Source organism: Muntiacus reevesi, chromosome 9, assembly GCF_963930625.1.
Source record: "Muntiacus reevesi chromosome 9, mMunRee1.1, whole genome shotgun sequence".
Taxonomy (NCBI): domain Eukaryota; kingdom Metazoa; phylum Chordata; class Mammalia; order Artiodactyla; family Cervidae; genus Muntiacus; species Muntiacus reevesi.
This window is the reverse complement of record NC_089257.1, coordinates 84,899,936-84,918,527: the sequence shown is the minus strand read 5'-3', so window position 1 is coordinate 84,918,527 and position 18,592 is coordinate 84,899,936. Positions and strand designations below refer to the sequence as shown.

General features: G+C 39.1%; 1 protein-coding gene across 1 annotated transcript in view; it reads right to left on the bottom strand.

The window, feature by feature from the left end:
• DYNC2H1 (dynein cytoplasmic 2 heavy chain 1) overlaps nt 1–18,592 on the bottom strand; it is a 396,980-nt gene that overhangs the window by 180,955 nt on the left and 197,433 nt on the right. Inside the window, exons 71-73 of the mRNA XM_065944250.1 lie at nt 2,991–3,056; nt 1,154–1,204; nt 307–384 (exon numbers count right to left, since the gene is read on the bottom strand). Of these exons, the coding sequence (XP_065800322.1) occupies nt 307–384; nt 1,154–1,204; nt 2,991–3,056 (195 nt within the window). The remainder of the gene's footprint in view (nt 1–306; nt 385–1,153; nt 1,205–2,990; nt 3,057–18,592) is intronic.

The window sequence follows — 18,592 nt, the reverse complement described above, 5'->3', positions numbered from 1 at the left end:
AAGCTGTCCACATATCATATTAGAGGACATTTCATTTACTTATCTTTCTATCCCCTATGGGTACATAGCACAGAATCTTCACCAGGGTGGAGATTCAATATGTTATACAGTGAATGAAAGATTCAATTAATTAATTATTCATTACAGGGCCAATCAGAATAATTCTTGGATATTCTTTTACCCATGGATTTTACATCATTTTCACAGAAATATCAACACCGAGTATGAAGCAGTAGAACATAAAAATATAAACAGAAATTGCAACTATTAAAAAGTTAAATATCCTCCAAAGTAAGAATGGAATACCTTTAATGTTGCCACTGCCCAACTTCTTTCCTGATCTATCCAAGATGGAAGTTGATCACGTATTCTTTGTTGAGAGTCCTTTTTAATAAGAGCAATTATTTCCCTTAGTACATTTGGCAAAATTCAAACTTTAAAAAAATTTTTTTAAACTGACCAGTTAATTTTATGAACACTATTTTGTTTTGTAAAAAGAACCTCACTCTATGTATTTTTTATTTGTATCTATTTTACAAATCAATATGGTAAAATTCTACATAAGGTATAGATAATGATTTAGAAAAATGTAACATTCATTTTCATAATGTTTATTCCTTTGTAAAACTTCAGAATAACTCAAATGTAATATGAAATTACCATAAAACCGCACTATTTTAATTATATCTTGCATTTCCAACATAATCTAGGTTTTGCATTACAGTTTGGATAGGATGCTTTGAAGAATAACTTTATCCATTCCCTGTCGAGAAAACTACTGGAAAAAAAATCTAACTTGAATAAACAAAAGATAAGTGAAGTACTTTTTAATTTCACTTATTTAAGAAAATTTTCCTAGCTATACTACAAGACTTGATTTTCTTAGAGTTCCAAAATACATATACTGAAAAAGGAAACCATATTAATTTCTTATATTTAATTAAATATTCTCCAAAAGATATATGTCAAGGACAAAAAAAATATATCAATCCATTTTATACTAGGGCAATAGAGGAAAAGACATATTCCTCTAATTAAAATATAATTTCAACAGTAACTTAAAACTACTCTGAAGCAAATTATATTTCATGAAGGCAAAACCAGAATTACTTTCCCTAAGAATGAAATAATAATTTTAATTACTCTAACTTACAACTTTCCGCAACATGTCTCCAACAACCACACCTGTAAATGTATCCCATTCCTATTTAATAAAAATATGAGAAATACACAAAAGATAAATATTCTAACCATTTAACAAATCTTTTTAAACTTTCCCATAAGACAGCTTACAATTCAGCTTTCTAAAAAACAGGGAGGAAATAACTCCTTTCATATCTTCCCAACTCCTAATATATTAACATTATAATAGTGAGTTCACGTACCATACCAACATAAAACATTATGTTGGTACTATACCAACATTAAAATGAAATATATTAGAATAATTTTAAGAAAAAAATAACCATATTAAACACTTGTGAGTCTCAACATCTAAACATTAAAATGTCTGTTCAAATAATTAGCATTTGTCATTATCTTTAATTTGTCCTATTACATGCTATTCTTTACTAGTATATAAGCAGTGAGATGCATCAAAAGTTTAAAAATTGTGTATACTGGGAAAAATAGAGAAAAGTCCCACCATTAACTTATCTTTTCCAATGTATAGGGAGAAGACGGCCATTGATACTCTTTTTTTCCCTAATTAACTCACGGAATCAAAATTGAGCAAGTGTTACAGAATCGAGAGCTCTTTGAAAACCTATGTCTTCACTCTGGGTTACCCGATCAGATAATTATGGGCACTACTATATTATGTTACACATTGGCCAGCATAAACATAATAAAATTTGAGTGCAATATGGAAAAACTACCAAAGCAACATACTGCCTGCCTCTACTCACTCTTCCTATTGGAGTTATACAGTCACAAATAAACAAAATACAAATTATTACTACTATTTTATGTGAGTCAAGGGAAAATGTTCTCTTTTCCCAATGATAATTTATTTATACTTCAAGACGGAAAACTAGGGAAAATTAAGTCTCATACAACAGTTTATTGATCATGATGAAAAGTATTATACAGGATGAGGGAAATGCATCAAAGTAAATGGTATAAATAAAAGTAGCCAAGTTAAATTCAGGAGAAATTTATACAAGTCAACCAGAGTACTTGGAGTTAGAAAGAAATAGAGAGAGAACAGTCATATGGAATGGCACATATTCAAATGAGGGGAACCCAGAGCATAGTTAAAATCTGATCATAGACAGTTAAAGGTTACTAGGTCACTAGGTCAAAGTGCACTGTCCATATACTATTCCCTGCCACTCTGGCTACTGCAAGCCCACTTTAATGAAAATGGCAGAATAATGAGGAAAATCACCTACAAAGAATTTTTTTAACAGAAGTAGATCAGAGATGGATGCCCTATCTTAAAGGACATTTCTTTCAAGTCTGAGAGTGGGTTATATGGCAGACCAGAAATGAAGACATAAACTAAAGAAGATAAATTATACATTAAAAGATTAATATAAATCTTTAGACTCAAGAAGGAGGTTTCTGAGAATGACCCACTCTTGTTTCACATGCTGATTCTAAGCATGCCAATGTAAATAATAAATAATGTACTAGTATACTCGTATAGCTTCATATTTTTATATTTATCAGCCCCAGTAATTAGATGAGGAAAATAATAAGGCTGATTCTTCTGGTGTCCTGGAAAAGTACACTTGTGTTCAGAAAAATCTTGGTAGGATGGTAAATTAGAGTTCTTTCCCTGCCTTATCATCCTTCAGAATATCTGGCTCAACCACAGGAGAGTAAAACTGGAAATCAGCATCATACACTAAATTTCTAACTAAGTAAAAAATGAATAGGTTGATATGGAATTTCTAGCCTTAAGCAATTTCTAATCTAACCATATGTCCACCCATTACCAAATTTCTATAGAACTCTTAATATTTTCCTCCTTTTCTTCCACTTACATTTTCTTGAAAAAGTTCAGGATGCAATCCTCGAATGAAATGCAAAGCGAACATCAACTGATCAGCCTGAAAAGAATAACAGATATTATTTTGCTCTTTCTAAATGTCTGGTTCTGGAAAAGCATAGTCTTTAAATTCAGGCTCATAACATCTATACTCTATTGTCTAATAATCTACTTTTATCAATATAAAAATGACCATTCAGATGGCATAGCACAATGCTTTTAAGTTGGCAGTGGAAGTATAGAGAGAGACTTAATATTTAGAAATAGTGCTAAGGAATAATCAGTGTATATATCTCATTTAAAAAAACAAATAACAACAACAAAAAAAAAACAGGTTTAACTAGATGAAATCCAACTGTGAGGATGATATTAGACATTATTAACCAGATCAACCTCTTGCATTAGTAATCTTCAATTTCTCATTGTACATGTTATATGCTCATGAACATCCTATATCCCCGTAAATCAAGAAACTGTATTTCTAGAAATTTGTGCAAAGAGATTACAAATGTATTCTAGATAAGAAATGAGAGTATTCATTGCAAGGCTTTTATAGTGGAGGGAAAACTGAAACAACATGAATGTTCAAAAGTCTATCATGAATAATAGTTAAATCGAAGTATACAGCATAGTTCATATTGTTTATTTAAACAAATATTTTTATATAAACAGACAAGTGTATATAGCTGCAAAATAAATTAGAAATCGATAATAAAGTTTTTTATCAGTGATTTATTTTTGAGATTACAGGTTATTTTTATTTCCTAATTTGATGTATTTTTAAAATTTTATAAAATAAGCTTCTGTCATTTGTATCCAAAAAAGCAATGAGTTTACCAGTATAAACAAAACCATCTGCTAAAGCACTATCTTTCCTACAAAATTCTAATATAAACTTTATTTAGCTTTTTCCATATTATAAATCATACTTTATTCATATCTAATATTACAGGTGTGTATGATTATAAACCTACAGATAGATAGAAGGATATTATATATATAAAAGATACACTCAACAACAACAAAAATATACACTCTCCTGTAAACATTACCAGCAAGTAATCTCCTTGCCTGCAAGAAAACCATCCTTCTGTTGGAAAGAGATAAGCCAATCATCAAGGTGGCCCAATGTCAAGATACCATGCCAAAGATAATGGTACAAGAGATACCATATGATCTAGGCCAGGTCAACCAGGATATAATCTTATAATTTTCCAACTGGGAGATGGCAGAAGAATGCTGTTTATGGCAGCAGTCTGGGTACCTAGCTGTACCAATGAATCCCTTTTGCCATAAGAATTTAACAATGATGTTATAAAGAGGAATAACAATAATTCAAGAATAAATTTAAAAATATAGTTTGCTGACAGAGAGAGAACACATTATTTCCAATGATACAGAAGCAAAATCAAGAATGAATTTAATCAAGCTTAAGAATTTTCTGAATACTTGTTTTAAAAAAAACTGTCAATAACCAGGGTTTAAAAATATTTTGTACCTACTATATCCTTGGATCTACACAGCTTATGAGTCAGAAAATTTGGGTGTTTTGCTTTAAGTTAAATTTATATCAGTTTGCTTGGGATCTGTTACAAAATAATTTAATATCAAGAGAATATATAATAAGCAAAATTTCAACTGATCATCTACATAATTAACCAGTTGAAAGAAAAACAGTAAGAAAAGTAGACCACTGGATGATACCACCATGGCAGCACACAAACGCTAGTAAATATTCAAAAAGAGAATATTAGAATAGGATTAATACAATATGAGGGAATCTCAAAGTTTACTTTACAGCTGATAAAAAAAATTCACATTTCCAGATATAACAGTTTGTTTTAATGACATCCTATTACCAAGACGTCTCTGGCATCATGAAAAATGTGTTTGAATTCTAGCTACAACACCTACTACATCTGAGCACCCAAGAGAAAGGTTAGATCTGTATATCTTCATTTCCTCCCTTATAAAACAGAACTGTTGAAGGAATTAATTAACAATATGTTAAGGGACTTAGTGCCTGGAACACTGTAAATTTTAAAAGGAGATAGGTAAAAACTATCTGCTTTACGGTAAAAAGATACACTACATAATACTGGAAAGGAAATTTACTTCAAAAATATTTCATAAAATCCCATAAATCTCAGAGACTAATAGGAAGTAGAAAGTATTATTCATTCATTTGACTTATACTTTATAATATTCATTTCTTTCAAATATGTTTAATGAATAGATGTTACCATATGAAGAAAAGTCTTGTTTTAATCTCAAAGAAGTTGATACAAGATAGATCTTAGGCACTCACAAGTGCCTAAGTTTGTGCCTGAATCTAAATCATACATTTTAATAAAGCAGTTCATGCACATTCACCTATACTCCCAGAAGTTCTAAAGTGTTATATATAATACTAAAAGTTTTTAAGTTATCAAAGCAGAAGTATCTAAATTATCAAGAGTCATTTAATAGCCACAGGTTATATAGTTTCTAAACATGCAACTAGAGAATTTCCACATTTTATTTTATGTAAGAAAACTCATTTTTATATGAAAAATGCAATTCAAATTAAATGATATGTAACATAAACACAATCACGACATGCTATCAATATTCAAAAATCAAAGAACTAGCAAATTCATTTGAAGAAAGGGACTAGGTAAGCTGCATAAGCACAAGCTGAAGAAGCTCTTTCCTTGAAAAACCTTTTATTCATTCATCATGAGACAGTCTTCCTATACTATTTCAGATCTTGTAGACATACTTCCACGAGGACAGGGAAACATCAAAATTCATATGCTCTCCCAAAATTTCCTTAAATTTTTCCATACTCTCACCAATACAGTTGGAAATTACTTAACATTCCTACAAATTCCATTATTTTGTATCTATTCCAAGCAATAAACTGTGGTGAAGAAATGATATGTAAAGGTACTAACTTGGACACAGTTTTGCTATAATCATCATAAGTTTGGGGGAGTCAAATGTGCTGCTTATCCTATAATGGTCTAAAGTACTTAGGTTACTAAAATAAACACTTTTGACCTCATGAAGAAAAAAAAAAAAGAAAGATACAGCAAATAATCTAAACTGAAAGTACTAGACAATTTTCTCCATGTGGCTTATAGTTTATTAAAATTCTAAATTTTCTACTACAAGTCAATCATTTTTCTGTTCCAGGTCAAAATGCTTTCAATTCACTGTGATGTGAATACTAACAATCCTCTATTTCAAGAGTATTTTGTTGTCACATTACTGTCACTAACACAACAGCAAAATGAGCATGAGAGAAGCTCTGGCACTCAGTCTAATGCGATGCTGACTGCTAAAAACCCCAAAACTTTCACTCAAATATGAAACTGTCATCCTGAGTAAGCTTAGAGTGCGAAAATCTTGAGAATGTTTTACTACCTCATTTTTGTAATTGCTGTGCTTTCTGCATTTTTATTCACCACTGAAACTATGGAATACTGAATTCACTATGAATAGATTTAATATTATTCATACAAAAATAAGGATTTTACAAAACAGATATTCCATCATCAATTAAAAATTTGTCTTAAGAATTACAAACTACAGCCCTTTTAAAAATAATTTCAACTGCTCACAACAAAAAGTATTATTAAAGACAGCTAATGAAAAATTCCAGTTGGGTACTAAGTGTTATGGATAGTAAGCCTATAACCCCTTTTATAGTGCAACAAAATGCTGGCTTTAAATCATGTTGGTACTGAAAAGCTTACTGTATCACTCTCTAATTACATTATTAAAATATGACAAAAACATTCAGATCTCATCAATAAATATAAGGAATAACTAAAAATAAAATAAGAACATATATTCCCTGGATTACAGCTACACTCAGGAGGACTTGCTGGGCCCGGTGCCCAGGGCTGCTGCAGGCGCTGCCCTCTGCCCCTCAAGTGCTCTTTAGCTCTTTCACACTCGCTCCTGGGGTCAGACACTACAGCATGAAGAGCAGTACCAGGAGCCCCTTACCCTCTTGGTGACAGTGCCGGCAGCAATCAGGCAGCTCCATGTTTCACTGTCCCCCCTCGGTCACCACTCTAACCACCCCCAGGCCATCCCAGGGCCCCCCCCGCAGCCTGGGCTCCCCGGAGCACTGCAGCAAGGCCTCTGGCGGAGGCAAGAGAAACAAGAGCGGCCAGAGCAGGAAAACTCAATGCACATCAACCACTGAAAAGCCAGTGTGTGAGCACAAACTTTCAGACCAGCCTGCTGGACATGAAACTGCACTGCATGTGGCTCTGGTTCTGAGATGAATCATTAAGTGAATGAGGATGGCAGAGTCTCTGGGAAAAGTCCTTCTGCTTAGGGATGAAGAGAGGTGAGACCAGAGAACACAAGTTCAGGGTATTCCTGAACTTGGCCGGGGTAAAGGGAGGGGAGAGGGCTAAGGGCGGAAGAGGGACAGAACGTGCATTTTATCTTTCTGTTTTTTTTTTTTTTTTCCAGTGGGTTTTGTCATACATTGACATGAATCAGCCATAGAGTTACACGTATTCCCCATCCCGATCCCCCCTCCCACCTCCCTCTCCACCCGACTCCTCTGGGTCTTCCCAGTGCACCAGGCCCGAGCACTTGACTCATGCATCACACCTGGGCTGGTGATCTGCAGAACGTGCATTTTAAAACACACGTCGGAGAAAAAGGAACACTCTTGCATTGCTGGTGGGAATGTAAACTGATACAGCCACTATGGAAGATGGTTTGGAGATTCCTTAAAAAGCTAGAAATAACATGGAAACATACATTACCATATGTAACATAGATAGTCAGCAGGAATTTGCTGTCTGGCTCAGGAAACTCAAACAGGGGCTCTGTATCAACCCAGAGAGTGGGATGGGAGGGAGATGGGAGGGAGGGTCACAAGGGAGGGGAGATATGTGTACCTGTGGCTGATTCACATTGAGGTTTGACAGAAAACAGCAAAATTCTGTAAAGCAATTATCTTTCAATTAAAAAAAAAAAGAAAAAAAAGAAAAGAGATAACAAATGCTGGCAAGGAAAAAAAAAAGGTAGAAATAAGACTACATGACCCAGCAATCCCACGCCTAGGTATATACTCTGAGGAAATCAAAACTGAAAAAGACAGATGCACCCCAATGTTCATTGCAGCACTATTTACAATAGTTAGAACAAGGAAACAACTAGATGTCCACTGACAGATGAATGGATAAAGAAGATGTGGTATATATATACAATGGAATACTACTCAATCATGAAAAGAACACATTTAAATCTGTTCTGATGAAGTGGATGAACCTAGAGCCTATTATACAGAATGAAGTAAGTCAGAAAGGGGAATATAACTATCATTTACTGACACTTACTGATATAAATGGAATCTAAAGAGATGGCACTGATGAATTTATTTTCAAGGCGGCAGTGGAAAAACAGACATAGAGAACAGACCTATGGACATAGGGAGGAGGAGGGGAGAAGGGGAGCTGTATGGAGAGAGTAATAGAGACACTCACAACACCACAGGTAAAACAGATAACCAATGGGAATTTCTATATAACTCAGGGAGCTCGAACAGGGGCTCTGCGGCAGGCTGAAGGGCGGGATGGGGAGGGGATGGGAGGGAGGGATGGAAGGGAGGTCCGGGAGGTACATGGTGTACCCATGGCGAACTCTTGTTGATGTATGACAGAAAACCACAAATTTCTGTAATGCAATTATCCTTCAATTAAAAAACTAAAAAAGAAAAAACCACATTGACAACATGCACGAACCTTGAAAACATTATCCTAAGTGAATATAGCAGTTACAAAGCACAAATACGGACATGACTCAACTTCTATGAGGTACTAAGAGCAGTCAGATTCATAGAAAGACAAAGTAGGCAGTGGTTGCCAGGGGCTGGGGGATGGGCAATTGTTTGTTGGGTAGAAAGTTCCAGTTTAAGACAAAAAGTTAATTATGCAAATTAAATAATACAGAGATCAAAAATAAATCAATGATTAAAAATAAATTAAAAGAGTAAATAAAGTAAACATTCTATAAAGCAAAACTTATTCTTTAAAACACAAATAGGCAAATATGGCAAGTAAGGAAGGTAAAAATAAACAATTTTAAAAATAAAGAGAAGAAAAGAAAATAAGATATTATTTATGAACCACAAAATTAGAAACAGTGGTAATATACAGAGCTGACAAAAATAGAAAGAGGAAGATACTTTTACTCTATCAGTAGGAGTATTAACTGGTAAACAAAAGGTGGTGCAGTGGTAAAGAATCTGCCTACAAAGCAGGAGACTTTAGGAGATGTGGATCCGATCCCAGGGTCAGGAAGATTCTCTGGAGAAGGAACTGGCAGGCAATCCACGCCAGTATTCTTGCCTGGAAAATTCCATGGACAGGGGAGCCTGGTGGGCTACCAAGTCCTTGGGGTTGCAAAGAGTAAGACATGACTGCGTGACTGAGCACACACAAAAACCTTTTAGAAGGGAATTTATTTAATGCCCACAAAAATTTCAAAAGTTTAGATCCTTACACCTCTGTTGAATACCTAAAGACTGGCTGAGCAATTACAACACACTGGGTGAAAGAGAATAAAACTACATCAAAGTGGGAGAGACTGGAACAATCCTGTGATAAAACCCAGCCCTGGAACAGTGACCCAAAATCAGGAGGAAAATTCAAAACCCAGACCTCTTCTTGAGGAATGAAGGGTATGACCCCATACTAGGTATCTCAGCTTTAAAGACCTACAATGTGGTCCACTGGAGAAGGAATGGCAAACCACTTCAGTATTCTTGCCGTGAGAACCCCATGAGCAGCATGAGAAGGCAAACGATAGGATACTGAAAGAGGAACTCCCCAGGTCGGTAGGTGCCCAATACGCTACTGGAGATCAGTGGAGAAATAACTCCAGAAAGAATGAAGGGATAGAGCCAAAGAAAAAACAATACCCAATTGTGGATGGGACTGGTGATAGAAGCAAGGTCCGATGCTGTAAAGAGCAATATTGCATAGGAACCTGGAATGTTAGGTCCATGAATTGGAAGTGGTCAAACAGGAGATGGCAAGAGTGAATGTCAACATTCTAGGAATCAGTTAACTAAAATGAACTGGAAGGGGTGAATTTAACTCAGATGACCACTGTATCTACTACTGTGGGTAGGAATCCCTTAGAATAAATGGAGTAGCCATCATGCTCAACAAGAGAGTCCAAAATGCAGTACCTGGATGCAATCTCAAAAATGACAGAATGATCTCATTTCGTTTCCAAGGCAAACCATTCAATATCGCGGTAACCCTTTGCCCCAATCAGCAATGCTGAAGAAGCTGAAGTTGAACGGTTCCATGAAGACCTACAAGACCTTTTAGAACTAACACCCAGAAAAGACGTCCTTTTCATTATAGGGGACTGGAATGCAAAAGTAGGAAGTCAAGAAACACCTGGAGTAACAGGCAAATTTGGCATTGGAGTACAGAATGAAGCAGGGCAAAGGCTAATAGAGTTCTGCCAAGAGAACACACTGGTCATAGCAAACACTCTCTTCCAACAACACAAGAGAAGACTCTACACAAAGACATCACCAGATGGTCAACACTGAAATCAGATTGACTATATTCTTTGCAGACAAAGATGGAGAAGCTCTATACAGTCAGCAAAAACAAGACTGGGAGCTGACTATGGCTCAGATCATGAACTCCTTATTGCCAAATTCAGACTTAAACTGAAGAAAGTAGGGATAACCACTAGACCATTCAGATATTACCTAAATCAAATCCCTTATGACTATAGAGTGGAACTGTGAAATAGATTTAAGGGACTAGATCTGATAGACAGAGTGCCTGATGAACTATGGACAAAGGTTCATGACATTGTACAGGAGACAGGGATCAAGACAATCCCCATGGGAAAAAAATGCAAAAAGGCAAAATGGTTGTCTGAGGAGGCCTTACAAATAGTTGTGAAAAGAAGAGAAGCGAAAGGCAAAGGAGAAAAGGAAAGATATTCCCATTTCAATGCAGAGTTCCAAAGAATAGCCAGGAGAGATAAGAAAGCCTTCCTCAGTGATCAATGCAAAGAAATAGAGGAAAACAACAGAATGGGGAAGACTAGAGATCTCTTCAAAAATATTAGAGACACAAAGGGAACATTTCATGCAAAAATAGGCTCAATAAAGGACAGAAATGGTATGGACCTAACAGAAGCAGAAGATATTAAGAAGAGGTGGCAAGAATACACAGAAGAACTGTACAAAAATGATCTTCATGACCCAGATAATCACAATGGTATGATCAACCTAGAGCCAGACATTCTGGAATGTGAAGTCAAGTGGGCCTTAGAAAGCATCACTACGAACAAAGCTAGTGGATGTGATGGAATTCCAGATGAGCTATTTCAAATCCTGAAAGATGATGCTGTGAAAGTGCCACACTCAACATGACTGCAAATTTGGAAAACTCAGCAGTGGCCACAGGACTGGAAAAGGTCAGTTTTCATTCCAATCCCAAAGAAAGGCAATGCCAAAGAATGCTCAAACTACCGCACAATTGCACTCATCTCACACACGCTAGTAAAGTAATGCTCACAATTCTCCAAGCTAGGCTTCAGCAATACGTGAACCAAGAGCTTGCAGATGTTCAAGCTGGATTTAGAAAAGGCAGAGGAACCAGAGTTCAAATTGCCAATATCATTGGATCATCGAAAAAGCAAGAGAGTTCCAGAAAAACATCTATTTCTGCTTGACTATGCCAAAGCCTTTGACTGTGTGGATCACAATAAACTGGAAAATTCTGAAAGAGATAGGAATACCAGACCACCTGCCATGCCTCTTGAGAAACCTGTATGCAGGTCAAGAAGCAACAGTTAGAACTGGACATGGAACAACAGACTGGTTTCAAATAGGAAAAGGAGTACGTCAAGGCTGTAAATTGTCACCCTGCTTATTTAACTTATATGCAGACTACATCATGAGAAACGCTGGTCTGGAAGAAGCACAAGCTGGAATCAAGATTGCCGGGAGAAATATCAATAACCTCAGATATGCAGGTGACACCACCCTTATGGCAGAAAGTGAAGAGGAACTAAAAAGCCTCTTGATGAAAGTGACAGAGGAGAGTGAAAAAGTTGGCTTAAAGCTTAACATTCAGAAAACTAAGATCATGGCATCTGGTTCCATCACTTCATGGGAAAGAGATGGGGAGACAGTGGAAACAGTGTCAGACTTTATTTTGGGGGGCTCCAAAATCACTGCAGATGGTGACTGCAGCCATGAAATTAAAAGACGCTTACTCCTTGGAAGGAAAATTATGACCAACCTAGATAGCATATCAAAAAGCAGAGACATTACTTTGCCAGCAAACATCCGTCTGGTCAAGGCTATGATTTTTCCAGTGGTCATGTATGGATGTGAGAGTTGGACTGTGAAGAAAGCTGAGCACCGAAAAATTGATGCTTTTGAACTATGGTGTTGGAGAAGACTCTTGCGAGTCCCTTGGACTGCAAGGAGATCCAACCAGTCCATCCTGCAGGACATAAGTCCTGGGTGTTCAATGGAAGGGCTGATGCTGCAGCTGAAGCTCCAATACTTTGGCCACCTCATGCAAAGAGTTGACTCATTGGAAAAGACCCTGATGCTGGGAGGGATTGGGGGCGGGAGGAGAAGGGGACGACAGAGGACGAGATGACTGGATAGCATCACCCACTCCGTGGGCATGAGTTTGAGTAAACTCCGGGAGTTTGTGATGGATGGGGAGGCCTGGCGTGCTGCGATTCATGGGGTCGCAAAGAGTCGGACACAACTGAGCGACTGAAATGAACTGAACTGAACTGAAGTGAACCTGAGTAACAAGCTCCCAAAATATCTAGCTTTGAAAATCAACTGGGGTCACAACACGATATCCACAAGACTGTAATCCTCTGCTCAAAAAAGTCCCCCATGCAGGAACTGGCCCTTCCCAGGGCTCAACTGAGAAGCAGCGACGGAGCTCAGATTTTAAGCCAAAGAGCTTCCCTTGGGTAGATTAAAGCGCTGGCCTGAGATGCGGGCATCTAATTTAACAACATGTCAAACAGCATGCCGGAACACTCTCGACCCAGAGAACGGGGGGCACCATCTAACCCTCTCCCTCCGCCAGCCAACAGGCGCCATCACTGTCTTCCCTGTCTCCGGTGGGGCCATCTCTCCGCAGCTCTGCCTCGCTGCCGGCACCAGGCGCCATGTTTGCACTCTCCCTCCTCTGTGCGCTAGCCAGCGGGCGCCATCTCCCTCCGTTTTCTCCTTTTCTGGTGAACGCCATTTTTATGCTTCCCTGCTGCCGCCCTACAGCCAGCGAGCAACAGATTGCTACTTTCCCTCTGCCAGGCTCCAGGGCACCAGGGTATCGCTCAGAAGTGAGCTTTACATATTTCTGAAGCCCTAATTTTTAGAGCTACAGCCAAGGGGACACCCCTTCATCATCTGGCTCTGGAAGCCTGGAGAGTTTGCATTCCCGGGTCCTGTGGGACAGTAATAGAAAATTTTTGACAGGCTATCAAACTCACTCCCATCTTTCTGTGAAAGAAGTCTATTTGCTCATACTGGAGCTCTGGTCTGAGAGGCAGGTTTAGGCTTGGCACACACCTAGGGGCTACGGAACTTTCTTAGGGATCAGGGTCAATGAAGGCCACCTCTGCCCCCTTCTGTTCACCGGTATCTACCAGAAAAGACCTCAGACAACGTGTCTGAAAGTGAAAGAAAGTGAAGTTGCTCAGTCGTGAGCGACTCTTTGTGACACCATGGTCTGTAGTCCTCCAGGCTCCGCCATCCATGGAATTTTCCAGGCAAGAATACTGAAGTGGGTTGCCATTTCCTACTCCAGGGATTCTTCCCAATCCAGGGATCATACACAGGTCTCCCCCATTGCAGCCAGATGCTTTACCATCTGAGCCCCCAGGGAAGCCCATACACTTATCTAGAGCCTCTGTTCTTACAACTTCCACTCAGGAGATCACCTGGCTCCAGTGCTTGCAATCCCATAGGACTGTATGTATTTTCATATTTCAGAATCTGCTCCTCAGGCATGTGGCTTCAAATCATCCTGAATCTACTGCTGACTAAGATTTTCCTCTACAGGATACTGACAGGTTATAACACACCCTCAACTATCAGTTCAGTTCAGTTGCTCAGTAGCATCCAACTCTTTGTGACCCCATGAACCGCAGCACGCCAGGCCTCCCTGTCCATCACCAATTACCAGAGTCCACCCAAACTCATGTTCGCTGAGTCGGTGATGCCATCCAACCATCTCATCTTCTGTCGTCCCCTTCTCCTCCTGCCCTCGATCTTCCCTGGCGACAGGATCTTTTGCAATGAGTCAGCTCTTCGCATCGGGTGGCCACAGTATTGGACTTTCAGCTTCAACATCAATCCTTTCAATGAACACCCAGGACTGATCTCCTTTAGGATGGACTGATTGGATCTCTTTGCAGTCCAAGGGACACTTAAGAGTCTTCTCCAACACCACAGTTCAAAATCATCAATTCTTCTGTGCTCAGCTTTCTATATTGTCCAACTCTCACATCTATACACGACCACTGGAAAAACCATAGCCATGACTAGATGAACCTTTGTTGGCAAAGTAATGTCTCTGCTTTTTAATATGCTGTCTAGGTTGGTCATAACTTTCCTTCCAAGGAGCAAGCATCTTTTAATTTCATGGCTGCAATCACCATCTGCAGTGATTTTGGAGCCCAGAAATATAAAGTCAGCCACTGTTTCCACTGTTTACCCATTTATTTGCCATGAAGTGATGGGACCGGATGCCATGGTCTTAGTTTTCTGAATGTTGAGCTTTAAGCCAACTTTTTCACTCTCCTCTTTCACTTTCATCAAGAGGCTTTTTAGTTCTTCTTCACTTTCTGCCATAAGGGTGGTGTCATTTGCACATCTGATGTTATTGATATTTCTCCCAGCAATCTTGATTCCAGCTTATGCCTCTGCCAGTCCAGTGTTTCTCATGATGTACTCTGCATATAAGTTAAATAAGCAGGGTGACAATATACAGCCTTGACTAATATACAGCCTTGAGCTAATAAAAATATAGTAGGCTGCTTGGACAATCACAAAGGTATAAAAGGCAACCAAGAGTTAGGGTAGGTTTCAATGATTGATAGGTTCAACAACCAGCACACTGGTCTAGCAAGCACCATTTTGGAGTCCTTCCTCTGGTGGCCCATTGGTAGAAGGAGCTGGGGAGGCACTTCTCTGGTGGTTAAGACGATAAAGCGTCTGCCTATAATGCAGAAGACCCAGGTTCAATCCCTGGGTTGGAAAGATCCTCTGGAGAAGGAAATGGCAACCCACTCCAGTACTCCTGCCTAGAAAATCCTATGGACAGAAGAGCCTGGTGAGCTATAGTCCATGGGGTCGCAAAGAGTCAGACACGAGTGAGCAACTTCACTTTCACTTTCCTCTAGCCTAGTAATGTCAGGGGCTTACCCAGCCATCATCAGTGGACAGCACCAGAGCCAGTAGCCCCCAGCTAGCCGACCCAGGATCCGACTCTGCACACCAGCAGGCCAATACCAGCCCCAGCCTCCCCAGCTCCTACCAATGGGCTGGCATGCCCCAGAATCTGGCCCTGTCTTTCACCAGGCCAGCAACAGTCCCAGGACCATCAGGTCATGTGACCAGCCATGCTGGAACCCAGGCCCAACCACCTGGGCCTGGCAGTCAATACTTGAGGCCTAGAGGCCAACCAGGCCAAGGAACAGCCTCGGTGACTAATACAACCACAGTAGTTGTCCCCTAGACAACAGAAGGGTCTACACAGCCCACTCAGGAGACAACCTTGGAGCATATAGCTCTAGTAAGCAGAAGGGAGTATGCTGCTGAGAGTCATGAGACCTTTCCCATGGAACCCATTTTACAAGACCAGAAAACATACTTGACCTACATAGTCCACAGAAATAAAAATAGAGAATTCAGCATAATGAGGAGACAGGAATATATCTGAAACAAACAAAAAGACAAAACCCTAGAAGAAGAACTAAGCAAAGTAGAGATAAGCAATCTATCCAGTAGTGTTCAAGTTAATGATAATGAATCAGCTCAGTTCAGTTCAGTAGCTCAGTCATGTGTGACTCTTTGCAACCCCATGGACTGTACCATGCCAGGTTTCCCCATCTATCACCAACTCCCAGACCTTGTTCAAACTCATGTCAATTGAGTCGGTGATGCCATCCAACCAACTCATCCTCTGTCATCCCCTTCTCCTCCCACCTTTAATTTTCCCAGCATCTGGGTCTTTTCCAGTGAGTCAGTTCTTTGCATCAGGTAGCCAAAGTATTGGAGTTTCAACTTCAGCATCAGTCCTTCCAATGAATATTCAGGACTGATTTCTTTAGGATGGACTGGTTGGATCTCCTTGTAGTCCAAGGGACTCTCAGGAGTCTTCTCCAACACCACAGTTCAAAAACATCAATTCTTCTGTGCTCAGCTTTTTTATAGTCCAAATATCACATCGATACATGACTACTGAAAAAACCATAGTTTTGACGAGATGAACCTTTGTTGGCAAAGTAATGTCTCTGTTTCTTAATATGCTGTCTCAGTTCAGTTCAGTCGCTCAGTCGTGTCCGACTCTTTGCGACCCCATGAACCGCAGCACACCAGGCCTCCCCATCCATCTCCAACTCACAGACCTTGCTCAAACTCATGTCAACTGAGTCGAGGATGCCATCCAACCATCTCATCCTCTATCGTCCCCTTCTCCTTCCGCCTTCAATCTTTCCCAGCATCTAGGTCTTTACCAGTGAGTCAGTCCTTCGCATCAGGTGGCCAAAGTATTAGATTTTCAACTTCAGCATCAGTCCTTCCAATGAATAGTCAGGACTGATTTTCTTTACAATTGATTGGTTGGATCTCCTTGCAGTCCAAGGGACTCTCGGGAGACTTCTTCAACACCACAGTTCAAAAGCATCAATTCTTCGGTGCTCAGCTTTCTTTACAGTCCAACTCTCATATTGATACATGACTACTGGAAAAACCATAGCTTTGACTATAGGAGCTTTGTTGGCAAAATGATGTCTCTGTTTTTTAATACACTGTCTAGCTTGTCATAGCATTTCTTCCAAGGAGGAAGCATACTTTAATTTCATGGCTGCAGTTACCATCCAAATTGATTTTGGGGCCCAAGAAAATGAAATGTGACACTGTTTCCACTTTTTCACCATCTATTTGCCATGAAGTGATAGAACCAGATGCCATCATCTTCATTTTTTTAATGTTGAGTTCAAAGCCAGCTTTTTCACTCTCCTCTTTCACCTTAATCAAGTGGCTATTTAGTTCCTCTTCACCTTCTGCCATTAAAGTGAATTTTATAGCTTTTTCTATGATCCAACAGATGTTGGCAATTTGATCTCTCGTTCCTCTGACTTTTCTAAATCCAGCTTGAACATCTTGAAGCTTTCAGTTCATGTACTCCTTAAACCTAGCTTGAAGGATTTTGAGCATAATCTTGCTGGCATGTGAAATGAGTGCATTTGCATGGTAATTTGAACATTCTTTGGCATTTCCTTCCTTTGGAATTGAAATGAAAATTGACCTTTCCCATCCTGTGGCCACTGCTGAGTTTTCTAAATTTGCTGGCATCATGAGTGCAGCACTTTAACAGCATCATCTTTTAGGATTTGAAACATCACAGCTGGTAATCCATCACCTCCACTAGCTTTGTTCATAGTAATGCTTCCTAAGGCCCACTTGACTTCATACTCCAGTATGCCTGGCTCTAGGTAAGTGACCAGACCATCATGGTTATCTGGGTTATTAAGAGCTTTCTTGTATACTTCTTCTGTATATTCTTACCACCTCTTCTTAATCTCTTCCGCTTCTGTTAAGTCCTTGCCATTTTTGTCCTTTGCATGAAAAGTTTCCTTAGTATCTCCAATTTTCTTAAAGAGATCTCTAGTCTACCCCATTCTATTGTTTTCCTCTATTTCTTTGCATTGTTCACTTAAGAAAGTTTTCTTGTCTCTCTATTATTCTCTGGAACTCTGAATTCAGTTTAGTATATCTTTGCTTTTCTCCTTTGCCTTTCACTTCTCTTCTTTTCTCGGCTATTTGTGAGGCCTCCTAAGACAACCACTTTGCCTTCTTGCCTTTCTATTACTTGGGGATGCTTTTGGTCACCACCTCCTGTACAATGTTATGAACCTCTGTCCATAACACTGGACAGGCACTCTGTCTACTTCAGGCACTCTGTCTACCAGATCTAATCCCTTGAATCTATTTGTCACTTCCACTGTATAATCATAAGGGATTTGATTTAGGTCATACCTGAATGGCCTAGTGGTTTTCCCTACTTTCTTCAATTTGAGCCTGAATTTTGCAATAAGAAGCTGATGATGTGAGCCACAGTCAGCTCCAAGTCTTGTTTTTGCTACTGTATAGAGTTTCTCCATCTTTGGCTTCAAAGAATATAATCAATCTGATTTTGGTACTGAGCATCTGGTGATGTCCATGTGCAGAGTCTTCTCTTGTGTTGTTGGAAGAGGGTATTTGCTATGACTAGTGCATTCTCTTGGCAAAACTATAATTACTTTAAATGTAAGTAGACTAAATGCTCCAATTAAAGGCTG